At 44.8% G+C, this 20,665-nt stretch overlaps 1 protein-coding gene across 1 annotated transcript; it reads right to left on the bottom strand.

Annotated features, from left to right (window-relative positions):
• Positions 1-645: 645 nt before the first annotated feature.
• Positions 646-19,450, bottom strand: LOC137332663 (interferon-inducible GTPase 5-like). The gene is made up of 2 exons (XM_067996611.1): positions 19,283-19,450; positions 646-4,016 (listed from the first exon to the last, which is right to left on the bottom strand). Exon 2 carries the CDS (start codon positions 4,007-4,009, stop codon positions 2,825-2,827), a length of 1,185 nt encoding a protein of 394 aa, XP_067852712.1. The 5' UTR covers positions 4,010-4,016; positions 19,283-19,450; the 3' UTR covers positions 646-2,824.
• Positions 19,451-20,665: the final 1,215 nt, after the last annotated feature.

The raw sequence follows: 20,665 nt of genomic DNA, 5'->3' as shown, positions 1-20,665 counted from the left end.
CAATCCTCTGCTTTACCCCTCTCCCAACGCCAGAACAGGCAGGGAGTGGTTGAATAGCTGGGTATTGGAGCTGTGGGGAACACTGCCAGGTGTAATCAGATGGACATCGAGTCACTAGCAGAGAGCGATGAGAAACTGCAACGGAAGCTTAAAGGAATTTTGCTGAAGGAAAAGCAAACGGTCGACGAGCAGGGAGGGGAGGGGAGGTTAGACAGGTGTTGTTCTCAGTGACTGAATGGGTCTTAAATGACCAGAGAATCCAGGACAAAATTAACAAACTCATCAAAGAGGATGCCCAGGCTTCAAGTGACGCCTCGAAGGGAGTCGCTTGTAGCAGGTGTGGGACATTCGTTCTGTTCCAAACACAACAGGGACTGGATGATATCGGGAACAACCGTATTCCCACCTTTGTCTCAGGAGAACAGCTCACAAATTGGAAAGTAATTACTTCCTCACATCCCACCTGTGAATTAAGGAGGTTGGGCAGGGTATGGTCGACATCTCATTGGTGTGATGAAAAGCCCAAGGGTGTGGGAGGAATGGTTATCATACTCCCAATCTTTGAGGCCTATCGAGCCGTAAAGGAATGGTCAGTGGGATCAATTATGGTATTGCAAGGGCAAATGCATAAGGAATGTCACCCCTTCCCAACATATGGATAAGTGAAACATGGACAGAGCCAGACATGGCAGGATGCTCCTTGATCAAAGACACGTGGATGTGTCGATATGGTCCCATAGAAACTAATAAACCAGCATGTGGATTTGCATGTGGAATATGGAACCCATGTCCAATTGCACCATGTCTGTAACACGGTGACACCTGAGACAAACTAAGCATAGTTATGTCGGGCAGGGACGTTATTGTGTCACACCGACCGTGACCTGTTTAGAGTATGGACCCCTCAGCCTCCCTGTCACCCACTCCTCTCTTTGCTTTGAACCTACACAGGTCACCAGGATAGATCATGAGCTCCTGATACCAGTGGCCAAACATGATGTTACCAACATCACAGTGGATGATGGTATGTTCTCAAACACTGATAAATTGCTGATTCGATCTGGATATCTGATTCTCCCCTTCACACTTAAAATCTTAGAATGAACTTAGATCTCAGTCAGACATCTGTATCGGCTCCATCAGGAAATTCAGAATGTGGAAGAAGAAATTGAGGGGTTCGGAAGGAAATCATGGTGGGAGAACGGGAATAATATATCAATACACGCGTGGATGAGAATTATTGTGCTCCTGTTAATTATTTTACAATGTTGTGTACTGTTGTTGGTAATTATCATGTACAGGTTGCTGAAATGAACCCTCACCAAGTTGAATAGTAAACGAGCAGCCAGGGAGAAGGACTCGCTCAAGTATGGAGTACAGGGAACTAAACAGGATGAGGGCAGAACAGAGTTTTTTTGATAACCTGATACATTGTAGGTGGAATGCGTAATATTAACCAAATGAAACTTGGAAGCAATACAGATTTTTTTATGTTGTACTCTGTAAACTCAGGAGGATCTTAGGCAAGACCAAGGAGATAGTTGGGGGATAAAGTGAATATTGAACCAGAGTGGTCTCACTCAGATTCAAGAGGAGGGAGATGTAAGAACATGGTTTAAAACAAGCATAGAAAATATTGGTTCGCATAGTGTCGAGATTATTAGCAAGATCGCAGGTTTACATAGGAGGGAAAATGTCCTCATCTCTCTGAGGAAAATAACTTACAGGAAGCCAAGAGGTCATTGAAAGAGTGCTGAGGCATTAGAATAGTGAAAAACAGTAAGATTCAAGAGACATCGTGTCCTAATCTAGTATAAACATACTAAGACCTGACAATAGTGAAAGGCTATGTAAACACTGAGACATTAAACAATCCTTTGTGATTTATGGAGAGTCAGCACAGTAGGATGGTTAACAAACAGGAGATAAGACCAGAGGTGCTTACATGCAGACCAATGCAGTCGAATAGTACAAAGATAGGGCATGCTCCCTCCCAAAGGTTAGAGCTCTCAAGAGGGTTGGTCTGAAGTCCATTGCCACAGGAAGCCACGAAGGCTAAGTCTGATCAACTTGGGTTCTTTGGATAGATCAGGTTGTATTGATTGCTTGTCATTTAATGGAATCTGTAGACAGTCGTATTAAACTATAATACTGTTGAATGTAATGTTGAAGACAGCTGTAATGCAACTCTGTTGAAAGTCAATCTATTAAACTTACTCTTTTATAACCACTCGGGCTGGAATTAAGCGGAAGTAATTGTTGAAGGATTAACAACCCATAGCTGTGACAGTAACAGGGAAAATCCGCTAACAAGGGGTCAAAGATGAGGAACCAAAGATACAAGGTTAAATGTTAGTGATTTAGAACAATGATCAAGAGAAAACTCTTTACACAGAGAGTTGTGAGGCTGTGGAATTGTGGAATTCACTTCCAGGGTTAGTGGTTGTGGCACAAAGTTCTGTAGTGACAGGTGGTCCTCATGTTTTTATCCAGGACAGGCCTCAGCCCAGTCATTTGCTCCAAATGTTGATGCAATGATTCAAGCTAAGAGATGCCAGTTATTGGGAGCAGCAGTAGCAGTAAATAAAATCTAAATGTAAATAAGTACCAATATAGTTTATCTTCATTTATTTCTATTTTAATAATTTTTGCTGAATGTGGCCCACACCAAGTGCCAAATATCAGATCAGACCCTCAGTAGAAAATCAGTTTGACGTCCCTGTCCTCATACAGGTTAATCTGTGGAACATTCGAGATCAAACAGCACTACAGTCTCTCCAAACGGAGGAGTAATGTTGATAGATGTGACGTACAGGAGATCATGTCAATCTATTCTAAGTGCACTCCTCACCACCTGCTGTCGAGCTTCCAAATGGTCTTTTAGTGAATCATTCAGTAACATGTAGGTCAAAGCAAAGGACGACACTGTCCCAAAGATAGAGAGGGTCACCGGACTGAAGCTGTGTTTGATCCCAGCTATCATGCAGGTGATGACGGTGATACCTAACAGTACCTTGGTAAATGCTGGTGGGATCTTACTTGGCAATCGACGACTCATTTCAGTTTTCAGAACTGAAGTGGGTTTACCAACTTTGCTGGCCAGGCTTTGCAGAGACTTGTCATTGAGTCCCACCTGTTTCTGGAGGTTTATCAGCCCAGAAACTGTCAACCCAATGCCAGTAATGAAAGACAACCCTGGCACTGGCACTGCACCCACTGCTCCAGCGAGCACGGCCAACAGACAGACTCTCTTCTTCAACATTCGCATTTTGGGTTCTGTAATTTCCAACATAAACTTTGGGAGTGAGAGCGAGAAAGCAATTGATTTTATTCTCAGGAGGTCACTGGCGAGAGTGGACTTTAATTTAGGAAATTCATATTTGTCCAGGTCAAAACTTGAGATCAGAAAAATGGCTGGTGGTGTAACTCCAACACTTTGGAAGTTGCTGACACAATCCATGCGAATTGTCCTCAGCCCTTCACCAAAGTCGGCACCTTGCATCTTCAGTGCGTGGACATCATTGTCTATTTTGGACCGGACATAGTGGAACTCTTTGTCCTGTTCTTGAATCTTTTTGGCAAGCTCTGCATCGTTCTCTCTGAATCGTGACTGGGACACAATGATGAAAAAGTCATAGCTTTCAAACCTCACCATCTTTAGGTAATTATTGATTTCAAAACGGAAGGAATTTGTTCCTGGAAGATCCCAGAGTGGAAGATTAGGCAGAGCTCGATAGGGATACCTGGTTGGCTCCATCCGGGTTTCTTTATTCCCAGTTGGAGCAGCTCCCTGATCTTCGCTGTGAAGACCTCTCACAGTGTTGATGAAGGTGGATTTCCCTGAGCCCGCATCACCCACCACTGCAATGTTAAGCTGCATGTTGTCTAAATTGTCGAACTTACTCTTTATCTGAAGAATCACTGCTTCCAATTCACCAGTCCTATACTCAGATTGCAGGTTCCTGCTCTCCTCAGCAGTGAAGAACTTGGAGAGTGTAGACTGGGCCATTTGATCTCTGAAAATAGCATCAATACACAAATGTTACACATGAGTTCAGGAATGATTGAGAAGTTTCAGCTCTTTCGGAGGATGTGATCTGGTCCCATGTTACTGAATGTGGGCAAAGTTTAACAACAAAGTAAATTGAGTAAAGAGTTGAACAAGGCTGGCAGAAAACATGGTTGGACTTCCATTTTTACTGCTACTCGTTCTTGCTCCCACATTAAACTGCTGCCTCATGTTAGACCACCAGAAAAAGAGTGTTAAGAGTGTTCAGTACTTGTTAAAGGCCAGTCGTGATAAAACCCAACTCAGCATTGGATAATTACACCAACTGAAATCATTGCTCACAGTCGTGTCTGAGAGGCGATTGTGTGATTGGAGCGAAAGATTTCAAGGTTGTAGCAGAACACTGACAGGAGCAGCAGTGATTTAGGGGAGACCCTCTGTCCCGGCAGAGCCTGGCCCATTCCTGGACACAACCCACTGCCAGTTCACCGACACTGAAATTCAAGAATTAACAGCTAACAGGTCCACAACTCTTAATACAGATAGAATGGGGAGTGAAGTGAAAAGCTGTATAAAGATTAATGAAATAAAACATTGATATACTGGAATGAGTGCTGTAGATGGGCAGTGCTGTCCCTCTGTTATGTGAGTTGTTCATTCATTTCTTAGCAGCAGTGCAGGTAATTTCTTTTTTCTCAAATATCATTGAAACAATTTGTAATATAAATAAAGTCAACAGTCTTTTGGCTGTTACAGAGTAGGTTTGTATGATGATGATAAAGAGAAAGATCCATAATAAGTTCACCATTCATGGATTCATACAGCACAGAAGGAGGCCATTCGGCCCATTGTGCCTGTGCTGACTCTTTGAAAGAGCTATCCAATTAGTCCCACTCCCCGCTCTTTCCCCATAGCCCTGCAATTATTCCTTTTCAAGTATTTATCCAATCTCCTTTTGAAAATGACTATTGAATCTGTTTCCACCACCCTTTCAGGCAGCGCATTCCAGGTCATAATAAATTAAAATAAATTCCTTCATCTCCCCTCTGTTTTTTTTTGCCAATTATCTTAAACCTGTGTCCTCTGGTTACTGACCTTCCTGCCAGTGGAAACAGTTTCTCCCCATCTACTGTATCAAAACCCTTCATAATTTTGAACACCTCTATTTAATCTCCCCATAACCTTCTCTGTTCGAAGGAGAACAATCCCAGCTTCTCCAGTCTATCCACATAACTGAAGTCCCTCATCCCAGGCACCATTCAGGTAAATCTCCTCTGCACCCTCTCCAAGGCTCCAAGTTACCTTTCTGATAACGACTGTAAGGTGCCCCCTATTTTGTCAAGGAATGGGAAACACTGCCTTGAGCTGCCAATGGTTCTGTTCTACAATGAGGCTTCTGACTGCGTGGGCCTCACTGCATCAGCGCTTTGCTTCTGTCCATGGCTGCTGCAAGGATACCATACATCATGGCTGGCAGAGGTAGCCTCAGTCTCTTAGGAGCCATCTTTCCAGGCTACCTTTACCTTTACGGTGTTAGCCATGGCTCAGTGGGTATCACTCTCGCCTCTGAGTCAGAAGGTCATGTGTTCAAGTCCCACTCCAGAGACTTGAGCACATAATCCATCCAGGCTGACACTCCAGTGTAGTGCTGTGGGAGTGCTGCACTGTCGGAGGTGCCGTCTTTCAGATGAGACATTAAACTGAGGCCCCATCTGACCTCTCAGGTGTATGTCGAAAGTCCCATGGCATTATTTGGAAGAAGAGCAGGGGAGTTCTCCCCGATGTCCTGACAAACATTTACCCCTCAACTAACTTCACTAAAACGGATTATCTGATCATTATCACATTGCTGTTTGTGGGATCTTCCTGTCTGCAGATTGGCTGCCATGTTTCCCACATTACAACAGTGACTGCATTTCAAAAATACTTCATTGGCTGTAAAACACTTTGGGACATCCTGAGGTCATGAAAGGTGCTACATAAATGCAAGTTCTTTCTTTCTTTGAACAAGCCTGGCCCAGGTGATTGTCTTAAAGTGACTGCTGCATGGGAAGTGGGTATTGACCTGCATTGTATGGCATTGTGGGCCGTGACCAGCTGCACATTGCTAAAATGGAAGGCCTTTCCATTCGTGTAGGCCATTGGTTTATGCCGAGGGGCCGGGTTGGCCACTTACTTTGGGAGATCCAGCAGTGTGGTGAAATTGGGCAGCTTTGCTGTGTTGTTCAGCAGGAAATGAGATGGAGATGTGGACCCTGCTGAATAAAGCATTGGTCACCTGTTTGACCCACCAGTGGGCAGCAGTTTGCCTGATACAACAGGTGATCCTCATGTTGCCTGGAAGGAGGAAGAGATATAAACATTGAGAGTGATGGTGACCATGACTGCCACGGACTCTACCATCCATTGGCAGAGGTTGGTTGCAGGGCTCCCCGTGGTAAATGTCACAGCTTCTCTGCCTCCTCTCTAATGAACCTGAGCCCATGGAGCCAGTTCACCTCCCTCACTGTCAGATAGCAGTGTCTGGGCCATCAGATATGGTTCAATGTAGAATGGTGGGTTTGGACAATCCACATCTGATGCCATCGGATCTCTCCAGATTCCCTCCCTTCTTCTTCTTATCTTCCTCCGTCAAATCTAATGATATTTTTGATCAGTTGAGTATCTGACAAACTCAGAAACCCATTCCCATGTTTAAAAGTCTCCAAATCAAAACCACGGAGAAATCTCCACCCAGCACAGGGGTTCTGGTTCCTCAATTTGATTGGATCGAGGTCCGCTGTAGGCGTCCAGGGAGCGCCAGAATCATTTAAAAACCTCATTATCATATTTAAATAAGGGTCCTACGCTTGTTGGAGGACCTTTTGTGATATTAGGCTACCCAGTGCCTGACTCACCTCGTGATAAACTCGTGGTGCTAAAAGGACCCTATTTAAAGGGCTCATCCACTACATTCAGGTTAGTTATTGGTTTGTCCCATTAGGCTGCTGGTTAACCCGGGTGTTTTTTGGCCTTGAACCAGGCCATGGACAGCACAGCCTGTGACTGTCAAGGTCACCGTGACCCTTAACTTCTTTGCAACAGGCTTCTTCCAGGCTGCAGCAGGTGACATCAGTATCATCTCCCAGTTTGCAGACCAGTGCTGTATCAGAGAGGTCACTGAGGTTTCTATAACAGGAGGAACACCGACATCTCCTTCCTCATGGACAGAGTGAAGCAGGACGAGAGAGCACTGGGCTGCGTACTCATGGCAGGAAGGTTCCGTAGACTGGACACACATTGCCTTGCGTGTTCCCTGTAATCAGCCTGGACTCTTTATCAATCGATAGGTATTCCACTCCCTCGATGTACAGCTGGTTTGTGGCCACAATCCAACCAGATCGACCTTGCCCTCCCTCCACGACAAACATTAACAGCAACACCAAATGCAGAACAAAAAAAACTCCATTCCATATGTGTATAATATTAAACAGGAATAATCATGAATCACTATAATGATTTTACTGCCTGTATTCTGTGCTTGTTTGCCATATGGCCCCTCGAGCCTGCTCCAGCATTCAATAAGATCATGGCTGATCTTCTGCTTCAACTCCACTTTCCGGCCCGATCCCCATATCCCTTCATTCCCTTAGTGTCCAAAAATCTATTGATCTCAGTCTTGAATATACTCAATGACTGAACATCCACAGTCCTCTGGGAGTAGAGAATTTCAAAAATTTTTCCTCATCTTGGTCCTAAATGGCCGACCCCCTATCTTAAGACTATGACCCCTAGTTCTAGACTCTCCAGCCAGGGGAAACAGCCTCTCAGCATCTACCCTGTCAAGAACTCTATGAATTTTATATGCTTGAATGAGATCACCTCTCATTCCTCTAAACTCCAGAGAATAAAGGCCCATTCCACTCAATCTCTCCTCATAGGACAACTCTCTCATTCCAGGAATCAATCTAGTGAACCTTTGTTGCAGCCTCTCCATGGCTAGTATGTCTTTCCTTAGGTAAGGAGACCAAAATGCACACAGTACTCCAGGTGTGGTCTCACCAGAGCCCTAAATAATTGCAGCAAGACCTCCTTACTCTTGTACTCCAACCCCTTTGTAATAAAGGCGAACATACCATTTGCCTTCCTAATTGCTTGCTGTACCTGAATGCTAACTTTCTGTGTTTTGTGTTCAAGGACACCCAAATCCCTCTGAACACCAACATTTAATAGTTTTTCACCATTTAAAAAATATTCAGTTTTTCTATTCTTCCTACCAAAGTGAATAATTTCACATTTCCATCTGCCACCTTCTTGCCCACTCACTTAACCTATCTATATCCCTTTGCAGACTCTTTGTGTCCTCTTCACAGCTTCCTTTCCCAGAAAACTTGGATACATTACTCTCAGTCCACTCATCTAAGTCATTGATATATATTGTAAACAGCTGAGACCCAAGCACTGATCTTTGCAGCATCCCACTGGTTACAACCTGCCATCCCGAAAATGACCCGTTTATTCCTACTCTCTGTTTTCTGTCCGTTAACCAATCGTTAATCCATGCTAATATATTACCCCCAATTCCATCAGCCCTAATCTTGTGTAACAACCTCTTGTGTGGCACCTTATCGAATGCCTTTTGAAAATCCAAATATATTACATCCACTGCTTCACTCTTATCCACACTCCTAGTTACACCCTCAAATAACTCGAATAGATTTGTCAAACACGATTTCCCTTTCATAATATCCATGTTGATACTTTCCAATCCTTTAAAACCCGAGGATGTCGGCCATCAGGAACAGGGGATTTGTCAGCTTTTAGTCCCATTAATTTCTCCAGTACTTTTTCTTTACGAATCTTAATTGCCTTCAGTTCCTCACTCCCCTGGCAGGTCAGAAGATTGGACAGAATATAAAACACAGCAAAGAATGACTGAAAGAATAATTAGGAGGGAGAAATTTGAGTACGAGAGAAAGCTAGCTAGAAATATAAAAACAGATAGTCAGACTTTCCACAGGTATTTAAAAAGGAAAAGAGTAAGTAAAGTGAGCATTGGTCCTCCAGAGAGTGAGTCTGGGGAATTAATAATGGAGAATAAGGAAATGGCGGATGAATTGAACAGATATTTTGCATCATTCCAGAAATAATTGTGAATGAAGAGGTGAAAGGGAGGGAGGAACTTAAAACATTTACAATCACCAGGGAAAGGGTTCGGAAAAAATTATTAGAACTAAAAGCTGACAAGTGCCCAGGTCCTGACGGACTTCATCCTAAGGTCTTAAAAGAAGTGGCTGCGGAGATAGTAGATGCATTGGTATTAATTTTCCAAAATTCCCTAGATTCTGGAAGGGTCCCATCAGATTGGAAAATAGTGAATGTAACTCCTCTATTCAAGAAAGGAGGGAGACAGAAAGCAGGAAACTACAGGCCAGTTAGCTTAACATCTGTCGTAGGGAAAATGCTAGAATCTATTATTAAGGAGGTTACAGCAGGGCACTAAGAAAATCTCAATGCAATCAGGCAGAGTCAACACAGCTTTGTGAAAGGGAAATCATGTTTGATTAATTTATTCGAGTTCTTTGAGGAAGTAACAAGCAACGTGGATAAAGGGGATCCTGTGAATGTGGTGTACTTGGATTTCCAGAAGGCATTTGACAAGGTGCCACATCAAAGGCTACGACACAAAATCAGAGCTCATGGTGTTGGAGGTAACATATTAGCATGGATAAAGGATTATTTAGTTCACAGTAAACAGAGAGTAGGCATAAATGGGTCATTTTCAGGTTGGCAAGATGTAACGAGTGGAGTGCCACAGGGATCAGTGCTTGGGCCTCAACTATTTACAATCTATATCAATGACTTGGATGAAGGGACCGAATGTATGGTTGCTAAATTTGCTAATGACACAGGTACGTAGTAAAGTAAGTTATGAAGAGGACATAAGGAGTCTGCAAAGGGATATAGATAGGTTAAGTAAGTGGGCAAACATTTGGCAGATGGAGTATAATGTGGGAAAATGTGAACTTGTCCACTTTGGCAAGAGGAACAGAAAAGCAGTATATTATTTAAATGGAGAGAGATTGCAGAACTCTGAGGTACAGAGGGATCTGGGTGCCCTCGTACATGAATCACAAAAAGTTAGTATGCAGGTACAGCAAGTGATTAGGAAGGTAAATGGAATGTTGTCATTTATTGCAAGGGGAATGGAATATAAAAGTAGAGACGTTTTGCTGCAGTTGTACAGGGCATTGGTGAGACCACATCTAGAATACTGTGTGCAGTTTTGGTCTCCTTATTTTAGAAAGGACATAATTGCTTTGGAGGTGGTTCAGAGAAGGTTCACTCGACTGATTCCTGGGATGAGGGGGTTATCTTCTGAGGAAAGGTTGGACAATTTGGGCCTGTATACACTGGAGTTTAGAAGAATGAGAGGTGATCTCATTGAAACATATCAGATCCTGAGGGGACTTGAAGGGGTAGATGCTGAGAGGTTGTTTCCCCTTGTGGGAGAGACTAGAACTGAGGGCCACAGTTTAAAAATAAGGGGTCTCCCATTTAAGACGGAGATGAGGAGAAATCTTTTCTCTCAGAGGGTCGTGAGTCTGTGGAACTCCCTTCCCCAGAGAACGGTGGAGGCCGGGTCATTGAATATTTTTAAGGCTGAGTTGGATAGATTCCTGATTAACAAGGGAGTCAAAGGTTATAGTAGGTAGATGGGAAAGTAGGGTTGAGGTCAGAATCAGATCAGCCATGATCTTATCAAACGGCAGAGCAGGCTTGAGGGGCCGAATGGCCTACTCCTGCTCTTAATTCGTAGGTTCACATGTTCATTAGACCCTTGGTTCCCCATTATTTCCGATGTGTTTTTCGTGTCTTCTACAGTGAAAACAAATACAAAATATTTGTTTAACGTCTCTGCCATTTCCTTATTCCCCATTATAATTTCTCCTGTCTCCGTCTCTAAGGGAATCATGTTTCCTTTCACTAATCTCTTCCTTTTTCTATACTTGTAGAAGCTCTTACTATCTGTTTTTATATTTCTTGCTGGTTTACTCTCATATTCTATCTTCTCCCTCGTTATCAACATCTTGGTCATCCTTTGCCGGTTTCTAAAACTCTCCCAATCCTGAGACTTACTATTCTTTTTGGCAACATTGTCAGCCTATTCTTTTAATGGAATACTCTCCTTATAAGATCCTGAGGTGACTTGAAGGGGTACGTGCTGCGAGGATGTTTCCCCTTGTGGGAGAGACTAGAACTAGTTAGCCATGGTTCGATCACTTTTCCCATGAATTTTTTATTCCTCAAGGGAATGTATATTCGTTGGGAATTATGAAATATTTCTTTAAATGTTCACCATTGCTTATCTACCATCATATCTTTTAATCTAATTTCACAATCTACCTTAGCCAACTCACCCCTCATACCTAACTAATTGGCTTTGTTTAAATTTAAGACCCTAGTTTCAGACTTAACTGCATCACTCTCAAACTCAATATGAAATTCTATCATATTATGATCACTCTTTCCCAGAGGATCTTTAACTATAAGATTACGAATTAACCCTGTCTCATGATACAGTACTAGATCGAAAATAGCCTGTTCCCTAATTGGTTCCTTGACATTTTGTTCTAGAAAACGATCTCAAATTCATTCCATGCAAACTACTTTTGCCAATTTGGTTTGCCCAGTCCATACGAACATTAAAGTCCCTCACGATTATTGCATTACCCTTATTACATACTCCTCCAATTTCGTGATTCATACTCTGTCCAACAGTATAACTGCTGTTCAGGGCCCTGTAAACTACTCCCACCAGTATTTTCTGTCCCTTGTAATTTCTTAGCTCCACTCATACTGATTCTACATCCTGATTATCTGAGCGAAGATCCCTTCTCTCCACTGCCTTGATCTTCCCCTTTATTATCAGGGCTTCACCACCCCCTCCCTCCTTTTCCATATTGCCTGTCTTTTCGAAAAGTCAAGTACCCTGGAATATTTAGTTCCCAACCTTGGTCATCCTGCAACCACATCTCAGTTAAGGCTATTAACTCCCCACACCACTCTTTCAGCCACGCATTTAACCATCTAATCTGTTTGACCCTGTGCCAATTTGTGCGTGGCTCAGGTAGTAATCCAGAGATTATTACCTTTGAGGTTCTGCTTATTAATTTAGACCCAAGCTCCTCAAGCTCCCTCAGCAGAACCTCATTCCTAGTTCTAACAGTGTCCTTGGTTCCTCGTGGACCATGACAAATGGATTCTCCCCTTCTGAGTCCTTCTCCAGTTGTGAGGAGATGTTCTTAACCCTGGCACTGGGCAGACCAGGTAGCTTAACGTCGGTGGTCAGAAAGATAATGGAATCTTTACTCAAAGATGTGATAGAAAAAGATCTAGAAACCGAAAATATAATAAAGAATAGTCAGCACGGATTTCAAAAGGGAAGGTCATGCTTGACCAAACTTATTGAATTCTTTGAAGAGGTAAAAGAAAGAGAAGACGAGGATAACGCATTAGATATAATATATTTGGATTTTCAAATGTCTTCGACAAGGTACTGCATAGTAGACTCATGATTAAGATCAGAGCAGGTGGAGTCAGGGGACAGGTAGCAGAATGAATAGCAAGCTGGCTACAAAACAGAGAGCAGGGGTTAAGGGCAGCTATTCAGACTGGCAAAAGGTGTGAAATGGTGTTCCACAGGGATCGGTGCTGGGACTTTAATAAACTTGCAGAAAGGGTGTGTAATTGGCAAATGAATTTCAATATAGATAAGTGTGAGGTGGTGCATTTTGGTAGCAAGAATAAGGAGGCCACATATTCTTTGGAAAATAAGAGTCTAAATGGGGTAGAGGAGCAAAGGGAGTTATCGGTACAAATACACAATTCACTCAAAGTAGCGACGCAGGTTAATAAGGTCATAAAAAGCAAACAAAGCACTGGGGTTCATTTCTACAGGGATAGAATTGAAAAGCAGGGAAGTTGTGTTCAACTTGTATGGAACCTTGGTTAGACCACACTTAAAGAGCACTGTGTGCAGTTCTGGTCTCCATATTATAAATGGATATAGAAGAAATTGAAAAGGTGAAAAAAGATTTACAAGGTTGATACCAGAACTGAGAGGTTAAACTATCAGGAAAGATTGAACAGGCTGGGGCTCTGAGGGGTGACCTGCTTGAGGTCTTTAAGATTATGAAAGGGTTTGATCGGGTAGATATAGAGAAAATGTTTCCACTTGTGGGGGTGACCAAAACTAGGGGCCATAAATATAAGATGGTCACTGATTAATTCAATAGGGGATTTAGCAGAAATGTCTTTACCCAGAGAGTGGTTAGAATGTGGAACTCACTCCCACATGGAGAAGTAGAGGCGACTAGCATAGATGCATTTAAGGGAAGCTAGATAAACACATGAGGGAAAAAGCAATAGAAGGATATTCTGATAGGGTTAGATGAAGAGGGGTGGGAGGAGGCTCTTGTGGAGCATGTACACCGGCATGGTCCAATTGGGGTGAATGGCCTGTTTCTGCACTGTACATTCTATGTAATCTTGTACCCTTCACCCGCTCTGTGTCCCATCTCAGACTATTACATCTTGTTCCCTATTCCCACTCTGTGTCCCATCTCAGACTATTACATCTTGTTCCCTATTCCCGCTCTGTGTCCCATCTCAGACTATTACATCTTGTTCCCTATTCCCACACTGTGTCCCATCTCAGATTATTACATCTTGTTCCCTATTCCCGCTCTGTGTCCCATCTCAGACTATTACATCTTGTTCCCTATTCCCACACTGTGTCCCATCTCAGACTATTACATCTTGTTCCCTATTCCCGCTCTGTGTCCCATCTCAGACTATTACATCTTGTTCCCTATTCCCACACTGTGTCCCATCTCAGACTATTACATCTTGTTCCCTATTCCCGCTCTGTGTCCCATCTCAGACTATTACATCTTGTTCCCTATTCCCACACTGTGTCCCATCTCAGATTATTACATCTTGTTCCCTATTCCCGCTCTGTGTCCCATCTCAGACTATTACATCTTGTTCCCTATTCCCGCTCTGTGTCCCATCTCAGACTATTACATCTTGTTCCCTATTCCCACTCTGTGTCCCATCTCAGACTATTACATCTTGTTCCCTATTCCCGCTCTGCGTCCCATCTCAGACGATTACATCTTGTTCCCTATTCCCGCTCTGTGTCCCATCTCAGACTATTACATCTTGTTCCCTATTCCCGCTCTGTGTCCCATCTCAGACTATTACATCTTGTTCCCTATTCCCGCTCTGTGTCCCATCTCAGACTATTACATCTTGTTCCCTATTCCCACTCTGTGTCCCATCTCAGACTATTACATCTTGTTCCCTATTCCCACTCTGTGTCCCATCTCAGACTATTACATCTTGTTCCCTATTCCCGCTCTGTGTCCCATCTCAGACTATTACATCTTGTTCCCTATTCCCGCTCTGTGTCCCATCTCAGACTATTACATCTTGTTCCCTATTCCCACTCTGTGTCCCATCTCAGACTATTACATCTTGTTCCCTATTCCCACTCTGTGTCCCATCTCAGACTATTACATCTTGTTCCCTATTCCCACACTGTGTCCCATCTCAGTTTTGGTCTCCATACTTAAGAAAAGACATACTTGCTCTCGAGGCAGTACAAAGAAGGTTCACTCGGTTAATCCCGGGGATGAGGGGGCGGACATATGAGGAGAGGTTGAGTAGATTGGGACTCTACTCATTGGAGTTCAGAAGAATGAGAGGCGATCTTATTGAAACATATAAGATTGTGAAGGGTCTTGATCGGGTGGATGCAGTAAGGATGTTCCCAAAGATGGGTGAAACTAGAACTAGGGGGCATAATCTTAGAATAAGGGGCTGCTCTTTCAAAACTGAGATGAGGAGAAACTTCTTCACTCAGAGGGTGGTAGGTCTGTGGAATTTGCTGCCCCAGGAAGCTGTGGAAGCTACATCATTAGATAAATTTAAAACAGAAATAGACAGTTTCCTAGAAGTAAAGGGAATTAGGGGTTATGGGGAGCTGGCAGGAAATTGGACATGAAGCTGAGTTCGGATCGGTCAATGCCCTGTGGGTGGCGGAGAGGGCCCAGGGGCTATGTGGCCGGGTCCTGCTCCGACTTCTTGTGTTCTTTAGATTTGTGGTTGGGATCAGATCAGCCATGATCTTATTGAATGGCGGAGCAGGCTCGAGGGGCCGATTGGCCTACTCCTGCTCCAATTTCTTATGTTCTTATGTTCTTATGTTCTTATGTTCTTATTCCCACTCTGTGTCCCATCTCAGACTATTACATCTTGTACCCTATTCCCGCTGTGTCCCATCTCAGACTATCACACAAACAGGACTGCCCTGGGAGACCCATCATTTCAGTTTGTTCTTGACCCATGGAACTTATTTCCTCCTATCTTGACTCTATTTTTTCTCCCCTTGTCCAGTCTCTTCCAACCTACGTCTGTGACACTTCTGACACTCTCCATCACCTTAACAGTTTCAAGTTCCCCGTCTAGCCGTCTCTTTTTCACCATGGACGTCCAGTCCCTCGACACCTCTATCCCCCACCAGGGCGGCCTGCGGGCCCTCCGCTTCTTCCTTAAACGGAGGCCCAATCAGTCCCCATCCACCCCCACCCTCCTCCGCCTGGCTGAACTTGTTCTTATGTTGAACAACTTCTCCTTTGACTCCACTCACTTCCTCCAAATAAAAGGTGTCACAATGGGAACCCGTATGGGTCCCAGCTATGCCTGCCTTTTTGTGGGATACGTGGAACATTCCTTGTTCCTGTCCTACTCGGGTCCCCTCCCTCACCTCTTTTTCTGGTACATTGATGACTGTCTCGGTGCCGTTTCCTGCTTTCGCCCCAAACTGGAAAATTTCATCAACTTTGCTTCCAATTTCCACCCTTCCCTCACATGGTCCATCTCCATCTCCAACTCTTCCCTTCCCTTCCTCGACTTCTCTATCTCGATTTCTGGGGATAGGCTGTCAACCAATATCTATTATAAGCCCACCGACTCCCACAGCTACCTTGATTACCCTTCCTCCCACCTCGCTTCCTGTAAGGACTCTATTCCCTTCTCCCAGTTTCTCTGTCTCCGTCGCATCTGTTCTGACGATGCCACCTTCCACACCAGTGCTTCCGATATCTCTTTTTCTTCAACTGAGGATTCCCCTCCACTGTACACCCACCATCACAGAAGCCAGTCTTCAGCCAATTCGATTCACTCCACGTGACAGCGAGAAACGGCTGAGTGCACTGGATACAGCAAAGGCTATGGGACCCGACAACATCCCAGCTGTAGTTCTGAAGTCTTGTGCTCGAGAACCAGCTGCGCCTCTAGCCAAGCTGTTCCAGTACAGCTACAACACTGGCATCTACCCGACAATGTGGAAAATTGCCCAGGTATGTCCTGTCCACACAAAGCAGGACAAATCCAATCCGGCCAATTACCGCCCCATCAGTCTGCTCTCAATCATCAGCAAAGTGATGGAAGGTGTCGTCGACAGTGCTATCAAGTCGCACTTACTCACCAATAACCTGCTCACTGATGCTCAGTTTGGGTTCCGCCAGGACCACTCGGCTCCAGACCTCATTACAGCCTTGGTCCAAACATGGACAAAAGAGCTGAATTCCAGAGGTGAGGTGAGAGTGACTGCCCTTGACATCAAGGCAGCATTTGACCGAGTGTGGCACCAAGGAGCCCTAGTAAAACTGAAGTCAATGGGAATCAGGCGGAAAACTCTCCAGTGGCTGGAGTCATACCTAGTGCAAAGGAAGATGGTAGTGGTTGTTGGAGGCCAATCATCTCAGCCCCAGGACATTGCTGCAAGAGTTCCTCAGGGCAGTGTCCTAGGCCCAACCATCTTCAGCTGCTTCATCAATGACCTTTCCTCCATCATAAGGTCCGAAATGGGGAAGTTCGCTGATGATTGCAGTGTTCATTTCCATTCGCAACCCCTCAAATAATGAAGCAGTCCGTGCCCGTATGCAGCAAGACCTGGACAACATCCAGGCTTGGGCTCAAATGTGGCAAGTAACATTCGCGCCAGATAAGTGCCAGGCAATGACCATCTCCAACAAGAGAAAGTCTAACCACCTCCCCTTGACATTCAACGGCATTACCATTGCCGAATATCCTTCAACATCCTGGGCGTCACCATTGACCAGAAACTTAACTGGACCAGCCATATAAATACTGTGGCTACGAGAGCAGGTCAGAGGCTGGGTAATCTGCGGCGGGTGACTCACCTCCTGACTCCCGAAAGCCTTTCCACCATCTACAAGGCACAAGTCAGGAGTGTGATGGAATACTCTCCACTTGCTTGGATGAGTGCAGCTCCAACAACACTCAAGAAGCTCAACACCATCCAAGATAAAGCAGCCCGCTTGATTGGCACCCCATCCACCACCCTAAACATTCACTCCCTTCACCACCGGCACACAGTGGCTGCAGTGTGTACCATCCACAGGATGCACTGCAGCAACTCGCCAAGGCTTCTTCGACAGCACCTCCCAAAACCACGACCTCTACCACCTAGAAGGACAAGAGCAGCAGGTACATGGGAACAACACCACCTGCACGTTCCCCTCCAAGTCACACACCATCCCGACTTGGAAATATATCGCCGTTCCTTCATCGTCGCTGGGTCAAAATCCTGGAACTCCCTTCCTAACAGCACTATGGGAGAACCGTCACCACACGGACTGCAGCGGTTCAAGAAGGCGGCTCACCACCACCTTCTCAAGGGCAATTAGGGATGGGCAATAAATGCCGGCCTCGCCAGCGACGCCCACATCCCATGAACGAATAAAAAAATAGTTGACAAGACCCTCGTCCATGTCCATCCTATTTCTGCCCTCAGCCCTTTCCTTCCCTCCCAGAACCACGATAGGGTCCCCCTTGTCCTCACCTTCCACCCCACCAGCCTCCACGTTCAACGTATCGTCCTCCACCATTTCCGCCACCTCCAGCGTGATCCCACCACCAAACACATCTTCTCCTCCCCTCCCCATTCAGCATCCGAAGGGACCGTTCCCTCTGCGATACCCTGGTCCACTCTTCCATCACCCCCAACATCCCCACACCACCTTCCCGTGCGAGCGCAGGAGATGCAACACCTGCCCCTTCACCTCCTCCCTTCACACCGTCCAGGGCCCCAAACACTCCTTCCAGGTGAAACTGTGATTTACTTGTACTTCTTTCAATTTACTATACTGTATTCACTGCTCACAATGCGATCTCCTCTACACTGGGGAGACCAAATGCTGGCTCGGTGATCACTTTGCTGAAAACTTCCCCTCTGTCCACAAGTGTGACCCTGACCTGCCGGTCACTCGCCATTTTAATTCCCCGTCCCAGTCCCACTCTGACCTCTCTGTCCTCGACGTCTTACACTGTTCTAATGAAGCTCAATGGAAGCTCGAGGAACAGCACCTCATCTTTTGTTTAGGCATTTTACAACCATCTGGACTCAACATTGATTTCAATAACTTCAGATATTAACCCCTGCTCCCATTTTTTGGACAGCAGGTGCTGGTAATGGTTCTGCTGTTGCCATTTACAGCTCCTCCTGACCAATCCATTGTATCTTAACCTGTCCCATTCCCACCCTCCTTGCCTCGTACCATCATCCCTTTTATCATTTAATCACTCGTGCCCTCTACCCTATCACAGACCTTCCCTTCTGTTCTTTCCTCCCTCTTCCCACCCCACCTTTTCCTCGCTCTGCATTTGCTTCAAAACTTTAACATCTTCCAGTTCTGATGAAAGCTCTTTGACCTGAAACGTTAACTCTGTTTCTTTCTCCACAGAGGCTGCCTGACTTGCTGAGCTTCTCCTGCATTTTCTGTTTTATTTCAGACTATTACATCTTGTTCCCTATTCCCACTCTGTGTCCCATCTCAGACTATTACATCTTGTTACCTATTCCCACTCTGTGTCCCATCTCAGACTATTACATCTTGTTCCCTTTCCCGCTCTGTGTCCCATCTCAGATTATTACATCTTGTTCCCTATTCCCGCCCTTTGTCCCATCTCAGACTATTTCATCTTGTTCCCTATTCCCGCCCTTTGTCCCATCTCAGACTATTTCATCTTGTTCCCTATTCCCGCCCTTTGTCCCATCTCAGACTATTACATCTTGTTCCCTATTCCCGCTCTGTGTCCCATCTCAGACCCTGTGCACCACACTCTCTGGACCCTGGGTTTCAGGATTATGATGACTCCAGTTATTAAAGGAATTGAACAGCACACAGACATCCAACATACCTGTTACCTGAGACCTGTTACTGGTCCCACCAGCGAGACAGGGGTGGAGACGGAGGTTGTACAAACGTGTAGTTCCTTCACTGCCTGCAATCTCTGTTTCTCTTCAGGTTCTGGATGTTTTCGTGAGGACTCGGAAGCTGCAGGAGGTTTCAGTGAAAATAAAACTCTCAGAACTGAAACTGAAACTGCAGGAAATGTCAAAGGTCGGGCCTTTTATGGGAATGGGGAGGGGCGTGTAACAAGGGGACAGGGAGTGGGAATTACTCTCTCTCGAGGTGGAGGTACAGTCAATACAAAGACAGCAACAGAACAACTCACTGCAAACATTTCACACAACCTTCACTGGGGGCTGAGCTTCAGATACTTTTACTGATAACAGAACAGGTTGAGCAGTGACTGGGAATCTGAATTCAGTTTTTGTCTGTTTTTGTTTATCACCCGGGCAACAGGTCATTCAGTGAATGAGGTTGTATCAGAACCTTCTGATCTGGTCCATAGTCTCAGAGCTGTGGTCAGCCTGGGCTCAGTGGCAGCAGTCTCACCTTATGTTACAATGTCTGCCTTCTCTCTGCCTTCCGGATGTTTCTGGCTCTCTCTGTTTTTCTTCTCTGTTTTTTTTCCTGTTTGTTTTTTTGTTGAATGTGTATTCGGGGGTTCTGCAGGTGACACCTCTCTGTCTGAACACGGTGATTGCCTTGGCAACGGGCAGTTGCAGGGGCAGTCTGTAAACACCATGTATTGTTCTATATGTATAAATGCGTAGGCTTCAAGGAGATCCTGAACATTTACCTGAGGAAGGAGGAAGTCTCCGAAAGCTTGTGAATTTAAAATAAAATTGCTGGACTATAACTTGGTGTTGTAAAATTGTTTACAATTACTTATGTTACAAAACACCAGACGAGCTCAGTATCTCTGCTGCCTTCAGACCGACTGCTGAACTGGCAAAGATTCAGGCACAGTTTGTTCACAGAGAAATGGCCAAACCCCATGATCATTTCAGAGACATTGGACGATCTCCACCAAACCTTCTCTCCTCTCCGAGTAGTTTTAAATACAGATGTTGCAGTGGCTGCAAAACCAAACATCTGCACCTGGTGGTGCTATCGAGCTATTAGAAATTACTTCCCAGCAGGCACCATCACAACAACAACAACAACAACAACAACAACAACAACAACAACTCACATTTATATAGCACCTTAAACGTAGTAAAACGTCCCAAGGTGCTTCACAGGAGCGATTAGCAAATAAAATTTGACACCGAGCCACAAAAGGAGATATTAAGACAGGTGCCCAATAGTTTGGTCAAAGAGGCAGGTTTTAAGGAGCGTCTTAAAGGAGGAGAGAGAGGTAGAGAGTCGGAGAGGTTTAGGGAGAGAATTC

The sequence above is a fragment of the Heptranchias perlo genome, chromosome 15 (assembly GCF_035084215.1).
Source record: "Heptranchias perlo isolate sHepPer1 chromosome 15, sHepPer1.hap1, whole genome shotgun sequence".
Taxonomy (NCBI): Eukaryota; Metazoa; Chordata; class Chondrichthyes; order Hexanchiformes; family Hexanchidae; genus Heptranchias; species Heptranchias perlo.
The sequence above is the reverse complement of the archived record's forward strand: the minus strand, read 5'-3'. Positions and strand labels throughout refer to the sequence as shown.

What these genes read in the sequence shown, in the direction of transcription:
- LOC137332663 (XM_067996611.1), bottom strand. Translation starts at nt 4,009, where the DNA reads ATGGCCCAGTCTACACTCTCCAAGTTCTTCACTGCTGAGGAGAGCAGG.